This window comes from Phyllostomus hastatus, unplaced genomic scaffold (genome assembly GCF_019186645.2).
Source record: "Phyllostomus hastatus isolate PE091 unplaced genomic scaffold, TTU_PhHast_1.1 phas_contig_30, whole genome shotgun sequence".
Lineage (NCBI taxonomy): Eukaryota > Metazoa > Chordata > Mammalia > Chiroptera > Phyllostomidae > Phyllostomus > Phyllostomus hastatus.
In genome coordinates, this window is record NW_025333841.1 from 9564152 (window position 1) to 9578969 (window position 14818).

At 38.5% G+C, this 14818-nt stretch overlaps 1 protein-coding gene across 1 annotated transcript; it reads left to right on the forward strand.

The window, feature by feature from the left end:
* Positions 1-5839: 5839 nt before the first annotated feature.
* On the forward strand, positions 5840-13982 carry MMGT1 (membrane magnesium transporter 1). The gene is made up of 4 exons (XM_045839422.1): positions 5840-6037; positions 9677-9729; positions 11656-11759; positions 13322-13982. The coding sequence occupies exons 1-4, from the start codon at positions 5959-5961 to the stop codon at positions 13479-13481; spliced, it is 396 nt and encodes a 131-aa protein (XP_045695378.1). The 5' UTR covers positions 5840-5958; the 3' UTR covers positions 13482-13982.
* Positions 13983-14818: the final 836 nt, after the last annotated feature.

Sequence of the window (14818 nt, forward strand, 5' to 3'; positions counted from 1 at the left end):
CATTTTCTGCCTCCACATGAAAAAACTACAGATCTCAAGCCCTGACCTACTACTCTCCCTTCAGGCTTCTACCTCTGTTGGATACTGGATACATATCCTGTTTGGGCTCCCACCAATCTCAACAACTAAAAATGTTTTTAAATAACGTTTTTCAGATTTTATTTATTTATTTATTTATTTTTAGTGAGAGGGGAAGAAAGGGAGAAAGAGAGGGAGAGAAACATTGAGAGAAACATCCACCGGTTGCCTCTCACAAGCCCCCAACTGGGGACCCAGGTATATACCCTGATTGAGAATCAAACCAGCAACACTTCGGTTTGCGGGCCAGCACTCAATCTACTGAGCTACAACGACCAGGGCTAAAAATGTTTTTAAATTAGCTCATTATTTTTCCCTACAAACATGTATTCTTTCTCCAAATTCTCATACTATTAATTCTACTTCTACCAATGCAATTTCTATCATTCCACCTAGAATTCATGATTCTCAAACATCTTCATTTCACGGACACATAACCTCCTGCCTAAAACAAGTAACATTCAGGCAACACCAAGCTGCCTTCATGTAGATTCACTTCCACCAGCAAGCTTTTTATGTTCTATGAGGATAATGCACTTAAAAAAAAGAGAGAAGAAGCAGCACTAGCCCAGTGTTCAACTCCAAGTTGGGTCAGGAACTGTCCCAGTAACTGTGAGCTGATTCTCTGCTCTTAGAGCTAGGTCTGCCTTTGCCTTCCCAAGAAATCCGGTGGCTGCCTGTTCCCTATACCCTGACTGCAGCCTAACCACACTGCCCCATTCACACTGGGTTGGGCTTTGTAAAGGCAAGGACCCCACATGAGGATCCTTCTGTCTCCTACTGCCTCCTACCCAGACCTATCACAGTCACCCAGAAGACTAGTGAAGGAGTACACCTGCTGCTTCAGACCTAACCACCCAATTCAAGATTGTTTTGCCTCAGCACAAAACCACTTTTCATCCTACTGTTTGGAACTTGCAAAAAACAGTCACATATTGCTTGCCTGACCACAGTTAGAAAGTATTCAGGTCCCAGAATCTATCCCTGTTTATATGACCCAAGTAACTTAGTATGCACATCCTCACACCCAGCAACCTCTTTACATGAGAGTGCCAGGAGGAATCTTGAGATGACAATAATTCTTCCAAGTAGGCCAATCCCCGTGAACCTTCATCTCCCCTCTGAATATACTTCTCTCTCTACCCAACACTGCTTCATGCTACTGACTCTCACCCCCCAGGTTCTCCTCTCACTACTTTCCTCCCTGCCAGTCCTTGTTGTGTGCTACCTGGAATGCCCTCCATTATGAACAAACTACCTGACTCTCTCAGTTGCTGCATGGATGCTACCTCCATCTTCTCCTTTTACTAGTACCTGAGTTTTGCCTGGGGCATCACATGCTCTGAAGCTGTTTCAGTTGGAGGCTGCTCATTTCCTCACTACTCCACTGTCCCCCACACACATACACAAACACACAGAACTCACACCCTGTATCCTGTGGCCTGAAGGAAGAGTTGTCACTCCACTTACTCCACATTGTTTTTCCAAGTTGATTACTCATCCACCCTTCACTGAAGCTTGAACAACCTCTTCTGTTCTTATTGCTGTCATCTAATGACTTCCTGACCACTCCTACACATTCATGGAGGACTTGTGTATCTGGTTCACACCTTCCTCTTTTCCTCCGGCTCCCCCCATCCTAGCTCTGCCATCATCCTGGGTGACTTCCATTCCCACGCAAACAAGTCACCTGGAACTCAAACCTTGCCTCCTTTTTCACTGGGAAAAACAAGATCCTCAAGAAAATTGTCTCCTTCCTTACCCTGCAACCTACTTAAATATCCCATCAGTGTCTAACATTTCTTCCTCCCCTCTATCCTCGGTGTAAGATGTGTTTCCTATTCCCTTATGAAACTTATGCCTCAGTCTGTACTCTGCATTCCATCATCACCTCCTTCCTTCCTATTTTAGGATTTACCCTGACAGCCCTCTCCCAAAGAAGAGGGATAGAAATAGAAGGGCAGTAGTATAGGGAATGCCTATATTCAAGAAATAGAACAAAGTCTAGGTCATAACTATCAGAACCCAGTGTAATTATGCTGGAGTTTTCAGTTTATTTACTAAACAGAGCAACCCAATGCACTAAAAAAAACCCAGCAAATAATATGTTCTGTGCCATTTTTGGTATCAAGGTTTTTTGAAATGAATAATCATATCAACCTCAGACAAGTAACCTAGGATACTTTCTACAGGTGTGGTAATGAAACCCCAAGAGAGATATTTGTAAATCTGGAAATGGTCCAGAGGAGAGCAATTAAAATAATCTAAGCGAAAAAGCAACCAATGTTTTAAGAAAGACTAAAGGGATAAAGAAACTCTTCAGTCTGGAAAAACAGCTAGAAGAGTCAACAGCAGCAACAACAGCAATGATAATGATGGGTAACATTTATTGAGTGCTCACTATGTGTGAGATTATTCTAAATAGTTCACATGTGTCATCACAATCCAGACAATGATTTTAGCAGGTAAGTACTGTTCTTATCTCCACGTTACAAATGTGGAAACTGAGGCACAGTGAAGTTAAGTAACTTGTTCAGTCTCTCAGAGGTAGTAAAGGAGAAGCTAGGATTCAAACCCAATCTGATTCTAGAGCATATTGTTAACTATGGATCTTCCAACAAACAAATCTTAAAGATATGAATCATGGAGGGGGGAGGATTGAATGTGGGAGGTGGGGGTAGATAGGGCAGGGGAGAGTAATGGGGAAAATGGGGGCAACTGTAATTGAACAACAATAAAAAAGAAAGAAAGAAAAAAGATATGAATCAAGTAACCAGTTTTGTTTACTAAGATTCAAAACTTGAAATACCAACACACCACTTAATGCTTTAAGAGGAATAGATTGTATTGTCATTTGAATTTTTTACACTGAGCACACATCACTTTTGTAAAGAAAAATATTAACTGGATGCGATTTCAATATAAATATTGAAAATCCTAGTTTACCCAGAAGATAGTAAACTTCCAGAATTTGTTACCCAGGAAGGTTGTAATAAACATAACTAGCTTGAAGAAAGATTTAGTACCCACAATAGATACAAACCTTTTATAGATACCTATCATAGTCAGGAATGTATTCCTAGAGAAAGTGGAGTTTTTAACCACTTAGGAAAGGACAGAGTGTGCTAGATGGAGGGGAGAATATGTGTGAGAAATGGAGACATGGTTGAGTGGTGTACGGAATTCCTGGTCTAGTTGGGTGGTATGCAAACAAAGTTAATTAACTTGAAGACAATTCTAGAATTGCAGTGGTTTTTCTATTCAATGACTCTGCTAGGGAAATTAGATGAGTCTTCATAAATAACATCTGGGTAGGAAACACTTTAAATATCATTATCCTTACCTTTACTAACATTCATATCACTTATCCACTGTGTATATGGAAAAATGCCTGTTTCTTTGGGAAAACTAAAGGAACTTCTGGAGTCACAGAAAATTTAAATGCTCTTTATCATGAGGTGTGACTCTTGTTCTAAGAACCCATGAAAACAGTGCTGCCAGTAAATGTACCTTGCACCTTTGGGATTAACTTTTACCAGTTTATGAGTGGACCCAAGGTACTTATTTGAATAACACAGTCTGTGGTAACTGTGACAATGAATACAATACTTTGGCTTGCCCTTCAGGTTGGAGTCCACAGATAAGACAATTAAAATCTCACTCCAGCCCTGGTCAGTGTGCCTCAGTAGGTTGGAGTGTCTCCCCATAACTGAGAGGTTGCTGGTTCATTTTCTGCTTCAGATAAATTAACATTAGAAAAGGTCATTTAATAGGGTATCTGAAAAGGCTAATTTTGATTTGACTATTGTCAAAGCCAAAAAAATTTTTAATAGTTTTTTGGCAACTATCTTTTCTATATTGTAACCTCCCGGGGTGGAGAAGGAAGTACTTTCCTGTCTGGTAAGGAGAGATTATTTCCTGGTTCTCCTTGATGTGAGATTTATAAATAGAACTACATTTGTAAGGAATACATTATACTGTACTTGACATTGAGCAAGTACTGTTTCAAAGCTTGGCTTAGAGGTGAAGAAATTGGAGAATTCCCAGAGACAAATAATGACCATAATTAAAGGCTTGGAAAATGAGATCCAGGACAAAAACTATATAAAGTTCAGGAAATCTGATAATTTTTGGAGGCCTTTTATTTTCATTTTTCCATCTTTGATGAAGCTCAAGTATATTAGAAAATGTTTATCATCGGTGAAAGGGTTATCAAATTTAAGACAGCATATAAGTCCACAGAGGCTTTTGAAACCAATTTGAATTAATCGAAGGATTCTCGATAAAGAATTTTTCAAATAAGGGCATATTCGTCCCCCATTCTTTCCCATACTTTATTAATTCATTTAGCAAATATTTATTTGAATGTCTACCATGTGACAGGCAATGTTTTAGACATAGACAGAAATCTCTGTCCTCTTGGAACTTACATTACAGTGGGGTAAGAGAGACAGTACACAATAGTAACACAACAAATGTAACAAATAGGTAAATTATAGAGCATATTAGGTGATAAAAATGGAACAGGCTAAGGGGATTGGAAGGGAAGATTGCAAATTTAAAAGAGGTGGTCAGGATACATCTTCAAGCACAGGAGAGTGAGAAAACTGATGCAGCAGGGAAAATAATGTTGACCATACTATGCATTTACCTTGTGATATGCATTTTACAACACTCAGGGGGCACTGGATAAATTGGTGCAGAGTTTGGGGAAAAAGGATGAATTCGGTTCTGGCCATATTAAGTTTGAAGTGCCAGAGGATAAAAATAAATGACCAACAGGTAGTCAGAAATGCAGGTCTGGAGCTGAGGAGATACATTTGAGAGAGATGTCAATTGGGAATCACTGTAATATCGACAATGGCTGCAGCGGTGGACACGAATATGTGAGCTAGCCAAAGAAGAGCAGAGTGAAAATAGGTAAAGGGGAGAACCGTAATTACTATTGAATGTCAAACATTTTAGGGGATAAAGACAAAGAAAAATCGTGAAAGAAGAGTACAATTTATTCTAATCACAGAGACAGATGGGGACAGAGGCAAGATGGGCCTGCTTTGTTAGCATCCTTATATTTATCCCCTTTCATTTCTCCCTAATGCAAACTGGTTCTCTTCATGATAAAACACTCCCTCCGTGCTACACCCCTTTGAGCGTGAATCCTGCTTAAAGACCATCTGAAGGTAAAGAGAAGGGAACTAACTTTTGTTGAGCATCCCCCTGAGCTTGAAACGTGTTTGGGTCTGAAAATACACTGGCTGCTTTCCTTTGCACCCCACCTGCCTCCTCGCTTTCACACTCTTGCCTCCTCCCGAAGTGCTGGTCCCCAAAAGGCTGAAACGTAGTAAAAGCCAACACAAAATAAAGGGCACAGCTTGAGGGAAAAACAACAAACAAACAAACCAAATTAACAAAATGAAAATCCCCTTGCAGAGACAGAACCCCGCACCAAAGGACTTCAACCACCACCTTCAACCCCCGCCCCACTGCCACACCCTGGCCTGTCCACAGGCCCCGCCCCTTGCCGCAAGTCATTTGCTGAAGCCTTTCCTCTCCGTTTCCCCATTGGTCCACTTATGCCTCTTCTTTTACGCCCCTCTCCCCCCCCCCCGTCCGCTCCACCCCTCGCAGAGAGGCAGTAGTGAGCCAGCTCTCACAGGCACTCGCGGACTTTCCCCCCCCCCCCGCGTGTTTCCCCCTCCTTCCCAGCATTCCTGTTTCCGCTTTCTAAAGGTTCTTCGGTTTTGCCACCACTGTAAAGGCTTTTCGCGCCCAGTGATCCAGTGACGTCATCTTCCTGCGCTGCGTGGATACCGCTGTTGGAAGAGGGAACTGCTTCCCTGCCCTTCACTGCTTTCGTTGGGCTGCTGCTCATTCGGAATAATGGCGCTGTCACTGTGGAAGGGGCTGGTGGGCATTGGCCTCTTTGCCCTAGCCCACGCGGCATTTTCCGCTGCTCAGCGTAAGTGCCTGTGGGACCCGGACCGCTCTGTTGCAGGAATTCGGGGGCGGTGTGTGGGCGCACCGCAGAGGGAGTGTCAGACTGAGGGTCCCGGGAAAGGTCTTTAGAGACCTTAAGAGTTTGCAGTGACTACGAGAAGCGGTTCGGGGCTGCCCAGTGAAACGTTGAAGCAGCGTTAGAAGCGGGTATCTGATAGAGGGCTCAGAGCGGGACAGACACACTGCATGGTGGGCGAAGAGGGAGTCTATCTGGGAATCCAGGACAAGTGATGACAGATCCAGCGCGGGGCTGATAAGGCAAAGTGTCAGATTGAGAGCCTCGGATGCCCATGGTCCCATGATAACTAGGTGGACAGCGCCTTGGGCACTCCTGAGCTGTCTAGGCAGTGACTGAGAAGTTATGTGACCATTTGCCTCAGGTAGGGACTGATACAAGGGAAAGAGCTTTGGACTGGGAGTCACGAAGTCAGGTTCTTAACTTGCTTTGCCATTAAATCTGTGACCTCGGGTAAGTCATATCACATAGAGTGACACAAAGTTTAAATGAAAAAAAAAAAGTAGAAGGACTTTACCATACAGATAAAATTGTATTGTTAAGAAGAAAGTTGGAGCCCAGCAGAGGATGCAGTGCAGTCTTGAGACAGCTGATTTGTTTTGACGTCTTCTCTCCTAGACTAAGGGTCAGCAGGCTCTAGCAAGTGGGCCAAATGCAGCCTCCCTTCCGTTTTCGTAGTGAGCTGAGAACGTTTGAACATGTTTAATTTGTTGGGGGGAAAGGCAAAAGAATATCATTTTATAACCCATGACAGTTACATAAAATCAAAGTTCCAGTGTTCATCAACGAAGTTGAATTGGCACACAGCCATGCACATTCATTTAGGTATTGTCTGGATGCTTTCTAAGGGCAGAGTTGAGTTTGAAATAGAAACAGAATGGCCTACAAAGCCCAAAATATTTATTATCTGGCCCTTTACAGATAAAGTTGGCTGACCACTGTCCAAGCCATAGAGCCTATGAGGACAGGGACAATGTATATTTTTTGTTCATTGTTGTAATCTTAGAGCCTAGTACAATTTTCCTCACAGTAGGTACTTAATCTGTTGAATGAAGGAAGGAACTGAATCCAAACTTGAATTTTATTCTTTTATTTGGTGGATTACTTTCCTTCTTTAGGAATAAAGTAGAAAATGAGATTTGAATTCCTTCAAAGCTCCAATTTTTTTTCAAGTTAAAACCTTTTATTGTTTATTATATATAATTAAAAGTATCCAATTATTGTAACTGCTTATCATGTATATGCATTATGACAATGTCCGAAGGAAATACAACTTATTTTTTAAATAAGTTTTTATTTAGAAATTTTAGGTTTACAGAAAAGTTGCAGAGGTACTGCAGAAAGTGACTGTATAACCCTCACCCAAGCATCCGCCATTGATAATATCTGATATCACCATGGTTTATTGTCACAACTGAGAAACTGACGTTGGTATATTACTGTTAACTGAAGTTTAGCTTTTATTCGGATCTCACCAGCTTTTTCATTAATGTCTTCTTTCTGTTCTAGGAATCGGTCCAGTGTGTCACATTACATGTAGTTGTCATGTTTTCCTAGTCTCCTCTGTTCTGTGCTCCAGGCTTTAATAATAATAGTAATTACCATTATGAAGTGCTTACCAAATGCCAGGGACTAAACTAAGCACTTTACTTGTATTATATAATTCAGTCCTACTAGAAGCCCTGGAGGTAGCTGTTTTGTTACTATTGTCTTTGAAACACGAAGAAATTGAGACACACAACTAGGACATTTGCTCGAAAGTACAGAGATGAGAAATGGTGGGGCCAGGATTTAAAGACAAGGAGTTTGAGTCTAGAGCCTATGTGCTACACTGCTTTATGAAATTCGGTCTTGGGGAATTGGTTGAAATTGCACTGTGCGTAGGTGCTGGAGGTAGGGTTAGTGATGCCCTGAGGGAGTCCAATGGCAAGAGGAAAAACAAATAGATCAAGAAATAATCACAGTAGAATGACATAAGTGCCATGCTAAAAGTATGTAAAGACACATGGAGATAGGGGCAGACCTACAGCCTCAAGGCTGTAAGGTCAGCAGACCAGCATGGTTGTAATCACTTGGGAGCTTGTTAGAAATGCCTGCTCCAGATCTATTGAATCTGAATCTGCATTTCAGTCGGATCCCCAGGTGATTTGTGTGTACATTCCTTTGAGAAGCACTGCTCTAAGGGAAGGTGGGACTCTGGGGCATTGTAGCATTTTCTACCATAGGCTTCAGCTGTAAAATTTTAAGGTCTTAGAGCAAGATCATTAAAGTCCTACCTTTAGTTCTATAGATGGGGAAATGCCTGGTTAAAGGTAGAATTGAAGAGTCAGATTAGACTTCAGGCAAAGAAGAAAGCTAGCTGGGATCTGAACAGAGGGTAGGAAGTTAGGCAAAACCTGTTTTTGGTATTGCTTTGATTTTTCGTTTACATTTGTCCTTATGATAAACCCTGTAAGAAAAAACTCCAGAAATATCTTTAAACAGGTTATCTTTTAAGAGTCAATACATGTTTACTCACAACAATTTGGCTTTTTTAGTTCACAATATGTTACTGGATAAGGATTGTGCAAGGTTCACCTAGAATTAGGATTTTGTGTTTTTATGTTCCCAGTGAGATAAAAATGACTTGTGGCACTTGTCTCTGTGGCGGGACCTCTTTATAATGTTCATGGGGGAAATAAATGAATATTTACCTTTGAAGCTACTTGTGTCATGTCAGATTATGGCAGCAGATAGCATCCTGTGGTGCCATGGCATGCTCATCTTTGCCATAATGAACTTTGTTATGGCAGAGAGCCTATTACATATCTCATTTAATCCTCACATTATTCCCATCTTAATGTTGCAGTAACTTAGGCAGTGAAAAGATAGGTACCATATTCCTTTGGGTCTAAGACACGCTCACCCTCCAACATCTCTATTTAAACACTGAAATTGAGGTGTTACACAAGAGTGTCTTACGTTGAATGAGATAGCATCAGGGTTACAATAAGTTGAAGAGCTGGTTTTATGATCCAGGCTTATCAGCTGCCAAATCCTGAATGTTTCCTACCGTGTTGTTTCCTGAGGCTAATGCAACAGAATAATTTTAATTTAATCACAGAGGCAGAAATTGATGTCCTAGAGTTTTTCCTGTCCCACCAATGCCCTAGCACATTCTCTCAGGAAAACACATTTCCATACCAATTCTATGTAATGATGGTGCTATTTCAGAGTAGTGATTTTCTGTAGGCATATTAATTTTTAAATAGTTGTGAGCTCTTTGACCAGTTAGTGAAAGAAATGATTCATTTCAGAGGATTCTAGTGTTCCTGTAGTAATGAAAGAAAAATTATGTATAGGTATTTCTTCCTTATACTTGCTCACCTTTTACTTTTATCCTTTTTTATAAGGTGCCAAAGTAAGAATAAAATAGTTCAAGATCAGGCTGACTGCCTTAGAAGGTACAGGTTTTTGAGGAACCCAGGATTAGCATTATTTTATGTAGCATTTAAGTCAGCTGCTTCTTTGGTATATTGATCTGCTTGCATTTTAAGGAAGAAAAATGAGCTACAGTTTCCTTAATGGTATGCTTCTGGTTTATAGATCGTTCTTATATGCGATTAACAGAAAAGGAAGATGAATCACTGCCAATAGATGTAAGTTGGTTATTTATATTCTATTAACATATATTTTAAAAATTAGCCATATACTTTATAATAATATTTTACTGGTTTTTATTCTCTTAAATTTTTACACATAAAATTACATCTGTTCTCCTCTTTACTTTTTGTCACTCACTGTAAAACCCAAACATTTGTAGACAACATATTTCTGTTTGGTTTCTAGAACTGTAGTTTAAATAGCCTTCCTAGAAGTTGCTCTTCCATAGTTTGAGATGCACTTTTTAAGTGCATCTGATTATTTGACTTCATTTTTTGGAAAAGTTCCTTTTTATATTAAGAACAAGCAAAATTAACAAAACATTGTTTAGGGACATATACATAAGAGGTAAAATTAAAGAAAAACAAGGACCTGTTCTTTTTTGCTAAAATGATATGTGAATTTCACTCACAATTTTATTTTTATTGGATTTTGAAGTATAAAATAGTAAGTTCTTTGTAACAGAGTCAAACAGTAAGTGTTAAAAGTAAACTGACCCCAAACAAAAAAAAATTACCCCACTGCTCAGCAATTCTACTTCCATTCTGATATTTGGAGTGTACCAGTAGTTCAGTTTTCTTCCTGTGCATAAACATTATCTTTATTTATGTCTGTATAGTTCTACCTAATCAAAACACAGAGGTTTTCTCTTTAAAAGTTATTATACATGTATGTGTATATATATATATCTGTTGTATAGTTTTATAATTAGATTTTTATTACTTAATTTTCCTTGAGATATTTTCATGACTACTTATAGATTTACCACATTTTTTGTTAATGGTGCCTGTGATTGCATTGTGTGAAGTAGGTCTTGGTTCTCTGGTGGTAGGAATGTAAACTGGTATAACATATGACATTACATTTGAATTTACGAAGAGTAATAGCTTGTGGCTAATTTTGACTTTAGGTTGTCTATAATTAAGGGTATGGTAGATGTGGCTATTAACTCATTCTCCCATCATCATTGCTTTGTGGTAGAAACACACACATTCATGTACATCTATTTAAAATAACTTCCTTCTGTTTACAAATTGGAAAATTTTAAAAATAGAGACAATCACAATGAAAAAATATGCCTGTAATCCCATGTCGATTAATGTCAAGCTTGCAAGTTTTTGCTTGGACGACTTCTTTGGAAAGCAGTTTAGTGTTGCCTAATAAAGTGGAATGCACATACCCTGCACCAGTGATTTCTCCTCCCATGCACCAGGAGAAGTACACAAGGATATCCATATTGACATTGTAAGGCAAAGTAGCACACAGGAAACAAGCCCCCATACTATCAAAAGTGGAATGGATGAATTGTAGTTTTTTCATGTAATGGAATACAAAACACAATGAAAACAAATGGACTACAACTATATACTTCTACAGGGATGAATCTCACAAAAATTCAAAATATGGAAAAGTAAGCAATGTATGTTTTAGAGGTGCATGCATAGTTGGTAAAATTGTAAAGAAAAGCAAATGATTAATACACAATTTGGGACGATAGTTAACTTTGGGAGAGAGGGTGAAAAATACCAGAGGGACACATGGGACTTGAAAGGTGCTGGTAATGTTCTGTTTCTTAAGCTGGGTGGGGGGTAAGAGGTATGGTTCTTATACTCTATATTTAACGATAGTACGTTAAGATTTTTAGTTTCTCTTGGAAGCTGATAGTAGTTGATAACTCAGTTTTGAATGGCTCAGTACCTGTTTTTGCTACTTAAGCAAAACCCACAAGTATTTTTGTAGGCAATCCACAGAATTTATAGATTTTAGTATGTTTAGGTCCAAATCCTTTAAACTGAGAATTGACTCCTTGATCGGATCTGGAGAAATGCCTGTTAGAGGCTAAAAGGAGATGGAAAGAAAATTGTAAGTTTTTATAATAATATTTGTATATCATTTAGTAATCTTAATCTTTATACTCACAGATAGTTCTTCAGACACTTCTGGCCTTTGCGGTTACCTGTTACGGTATAGTTCATATTGCAGGGGAGTTTAGAGACATGGATGCCACCTCAGAACTAAAAAATAAGTAAGTTTTCCCCTTTTCGTAGGCATTTAATTTCTTACGGGTTTTGTTTCATTTACATAATTTTAAATGTATGTGTTCTGTTACATAAAAGTTAGTTTTTACATTTTGATTATACAATCTATATGAATAATGAAGTAAAAATATTGAGGCAGTGTTTGATATGATAGAAAAATGGAAATTGAATGACTGATTATTGACATTAGAATAACATTTATATTATGGTTGCTTAAAATTACTTATTGGTTGTTTGGATGGATGGGTAGATGGAAATAGATATATTGGAAGATATTCCCTCAGAAATTTTTTCCTTCCTTCCCTCTTTCCCTCCTTCCCTCTCTTTGCTTCCTTCTCTTTCCTTCCTTCCCCTCTCCCTTCCTTTTTTCTTCTGTCCTCGCTTAGTCTTTGAAAGAATGACTGGCTTTATGTTTCCTCTATCATTTGAATCTAGTCTGTGACATAAACTCTGTTCTCAGGCCCTTTTCTATCCCTGGGTTAAAGTATATTTCTTGTTCCGCTTTCTTTTTTTTTTTTCTCCTGTACTTCTTCTAAGCTATTTTTGTGAACTTTGCTTTTTACAAAGTCATCCTCTAGCTTTGCTCAATTCCATGTCTGGACTTTACCCACTTTCTTGATCCTAGAAAATTTAACCCTTTACAATATTTCCTTAGGAGGATTCACAATAAACATGAATCGGAGGAAACTCACCCTCTTTTTACTTTTTACTTTTTACTTTATATTTTAAATAGTCACATCTCGGGCTTCCTGTTTTGTATGGGGGGATATGCTTGGATTTTTAGGTGGGCTGACTTTGAGATCTGAGTTTTATCAAAGGCAGAATTCTTTTTCCTCCAGGAAAGTAATATTTAAAAACAAACTAATGCTACAAGCCCTACACTTAGGTGTTTGTGAACTTTTTTTTTAGACCATATATCGCTCACTGGAAAAGAAGCAAGGATACTCCACTATCCCTGCCCACTACTATTCTTACAAAGAGTCTACTCAGAATCACAGGCAAGGGGTCAGGAAAGAAGAAAGTGAAAGGGAATGGCATTTAGTAGGTGGTAGTAAAATATATGAGTTTGGAAAACAGCAGGTACAGAAGGGCCAAGGGAATTTATGGATTTTTTTTGTTATACTTGAAAGATTCTTAGAAAACAGATCTGTGAAATGATCATACAGCTTGAATAGTGAGGGCCAAATGAGACCAATCAAAGGTACCATCTCTGTACTGGTTTTTTAAAACAGACTATTTGGTATGGGCTAATTTCAGATTTACAGAAGTGATTAAAGTTCAGTTCAGTGTTATTCATAGGCATACTGGAAGGACTGGCTGAATTAAGAAAAATGCTAAGGCTATATGTTGCATTTCCATGTTTCTTATTTTCCTTATAAAGGAAAAAATAAGATACACTATGATTACCATTTATGGTCTAATTTCATGGATTTAAATATAGTTTAAAATATAATTCATAGCAAATTCATAATTCATCAGAAGTCTGCTTATTTTCTAATAGGCTTTCTTAAGGGTTTATCTAAAATTGATGCTTTTTTTTCCTTTGAAGGACATTTGACACGTTAAGGAATCATCCATCATTTTATGTATTTAATCATCGTGGTAGAGTACTGTTCCGGCCTTCAGATACAACAAATTCTTCAAACCAAGATGCATTATCCTCTAACACATCATTGAAGTTACGAAAACTTGAATCACTGCGACGTTAAGATTTTTACAGATCATAACAACAATACAGGACACAGAGCTGGAATATTGGAGTTTGGGGCATAAAACACTCCCCCCTCAGTATTTATAATGATCTTTTAGACCTAATTTTAAAAAGTCTGTGGCCCTTGTTTGTACACTGTAATCAAATTATTATTTTGGGGAGAATTTCAAGATTTATTTATTTTTCTTAATTGAATTTATTGGGGGTGATATCGGTTAATATTATATAGGTTTCAGGTGTACAATTCTATGATACATCATCTGTATATCGTGTGTTCAACACTCCAAGTCAAGTCCCCTTTTGTCACCATTTACCCCCCATTTACCCTCTTCTACCTCCCCCCATCCTCTTTCCACTCCAGTAATCACCATACTTACTGTTGTCTGTGTCTGTGACTTTGTTGTTGGTGTTTTTTTGTTTGTTTGTTTTTTTGCTTAATCTCTTTACCTACTTCATCCAACTCCCCAGTCCCCCTCCCCTCTGACAGCTGTGGGTCTGCTCTCTGTCTCTATGAGTCTGTTTCTAGTTTATTTGTTAGTTTATTTTATTCATCAGATTCCACATATAAGTGAAATCATATGGTACTGGTCTTTTCTGACTGGCTTATATCACTTAGCGTAATACTCTCCAAGTCCATTCTTGCAGTTGCAAAAGGTAAGATTTCCTTTTTTACTGATGTATAGTATCCCATTGTATAACTGCCCCACAGCTCTTCTATCCACTTATCCCCTAATGGGCACTTGGACGGCTTCTAGACCTTGGCTATTATAAATAGCACTGCATTGAACATGAAATTATTGATGCAGTATAAGTTATCTGTGAAATGAGTCTTTGATCTTTCATAGAGAAAAGTTTTTTTCTTTTAAAACAAATTTATGTTTTCTGTAAGAGTCACTGTTTTGAACATATTTCTTTGAGAAAAAATGTTGTTTTGTAATTATTTATTAGATTTCTTTTCTTTTGCACTTCAGTTTCTAGGATCCTTTGGAAACAGTGTGACTACTGCACTTTGCAGAATGAATGATAGTAAAGTGGTCTTCATTTCTTAACAACAAATGGACTTCTCTAAAGATATATAGAAAGGTGACATCAGATTTTCTTATACCCTCTAAGAAGTGGCCCTGCTTCAGCAGCTACTTGCCAGTTTTTAAATTATCCATGACTTCTCACCCACCTGACTCCTATATACCATCTAACATCAGCTGTCGGTTTCATCATTTCTCTGGAGTTCTGTGTGCAGTGAGCAATTTTTGTGTCAGAAATTCTTTGTCATAACAAATGTATTTAACAAAATCAACTTGCTGTAAAGCTACTTGTGTTCTCTTCATTTGACTG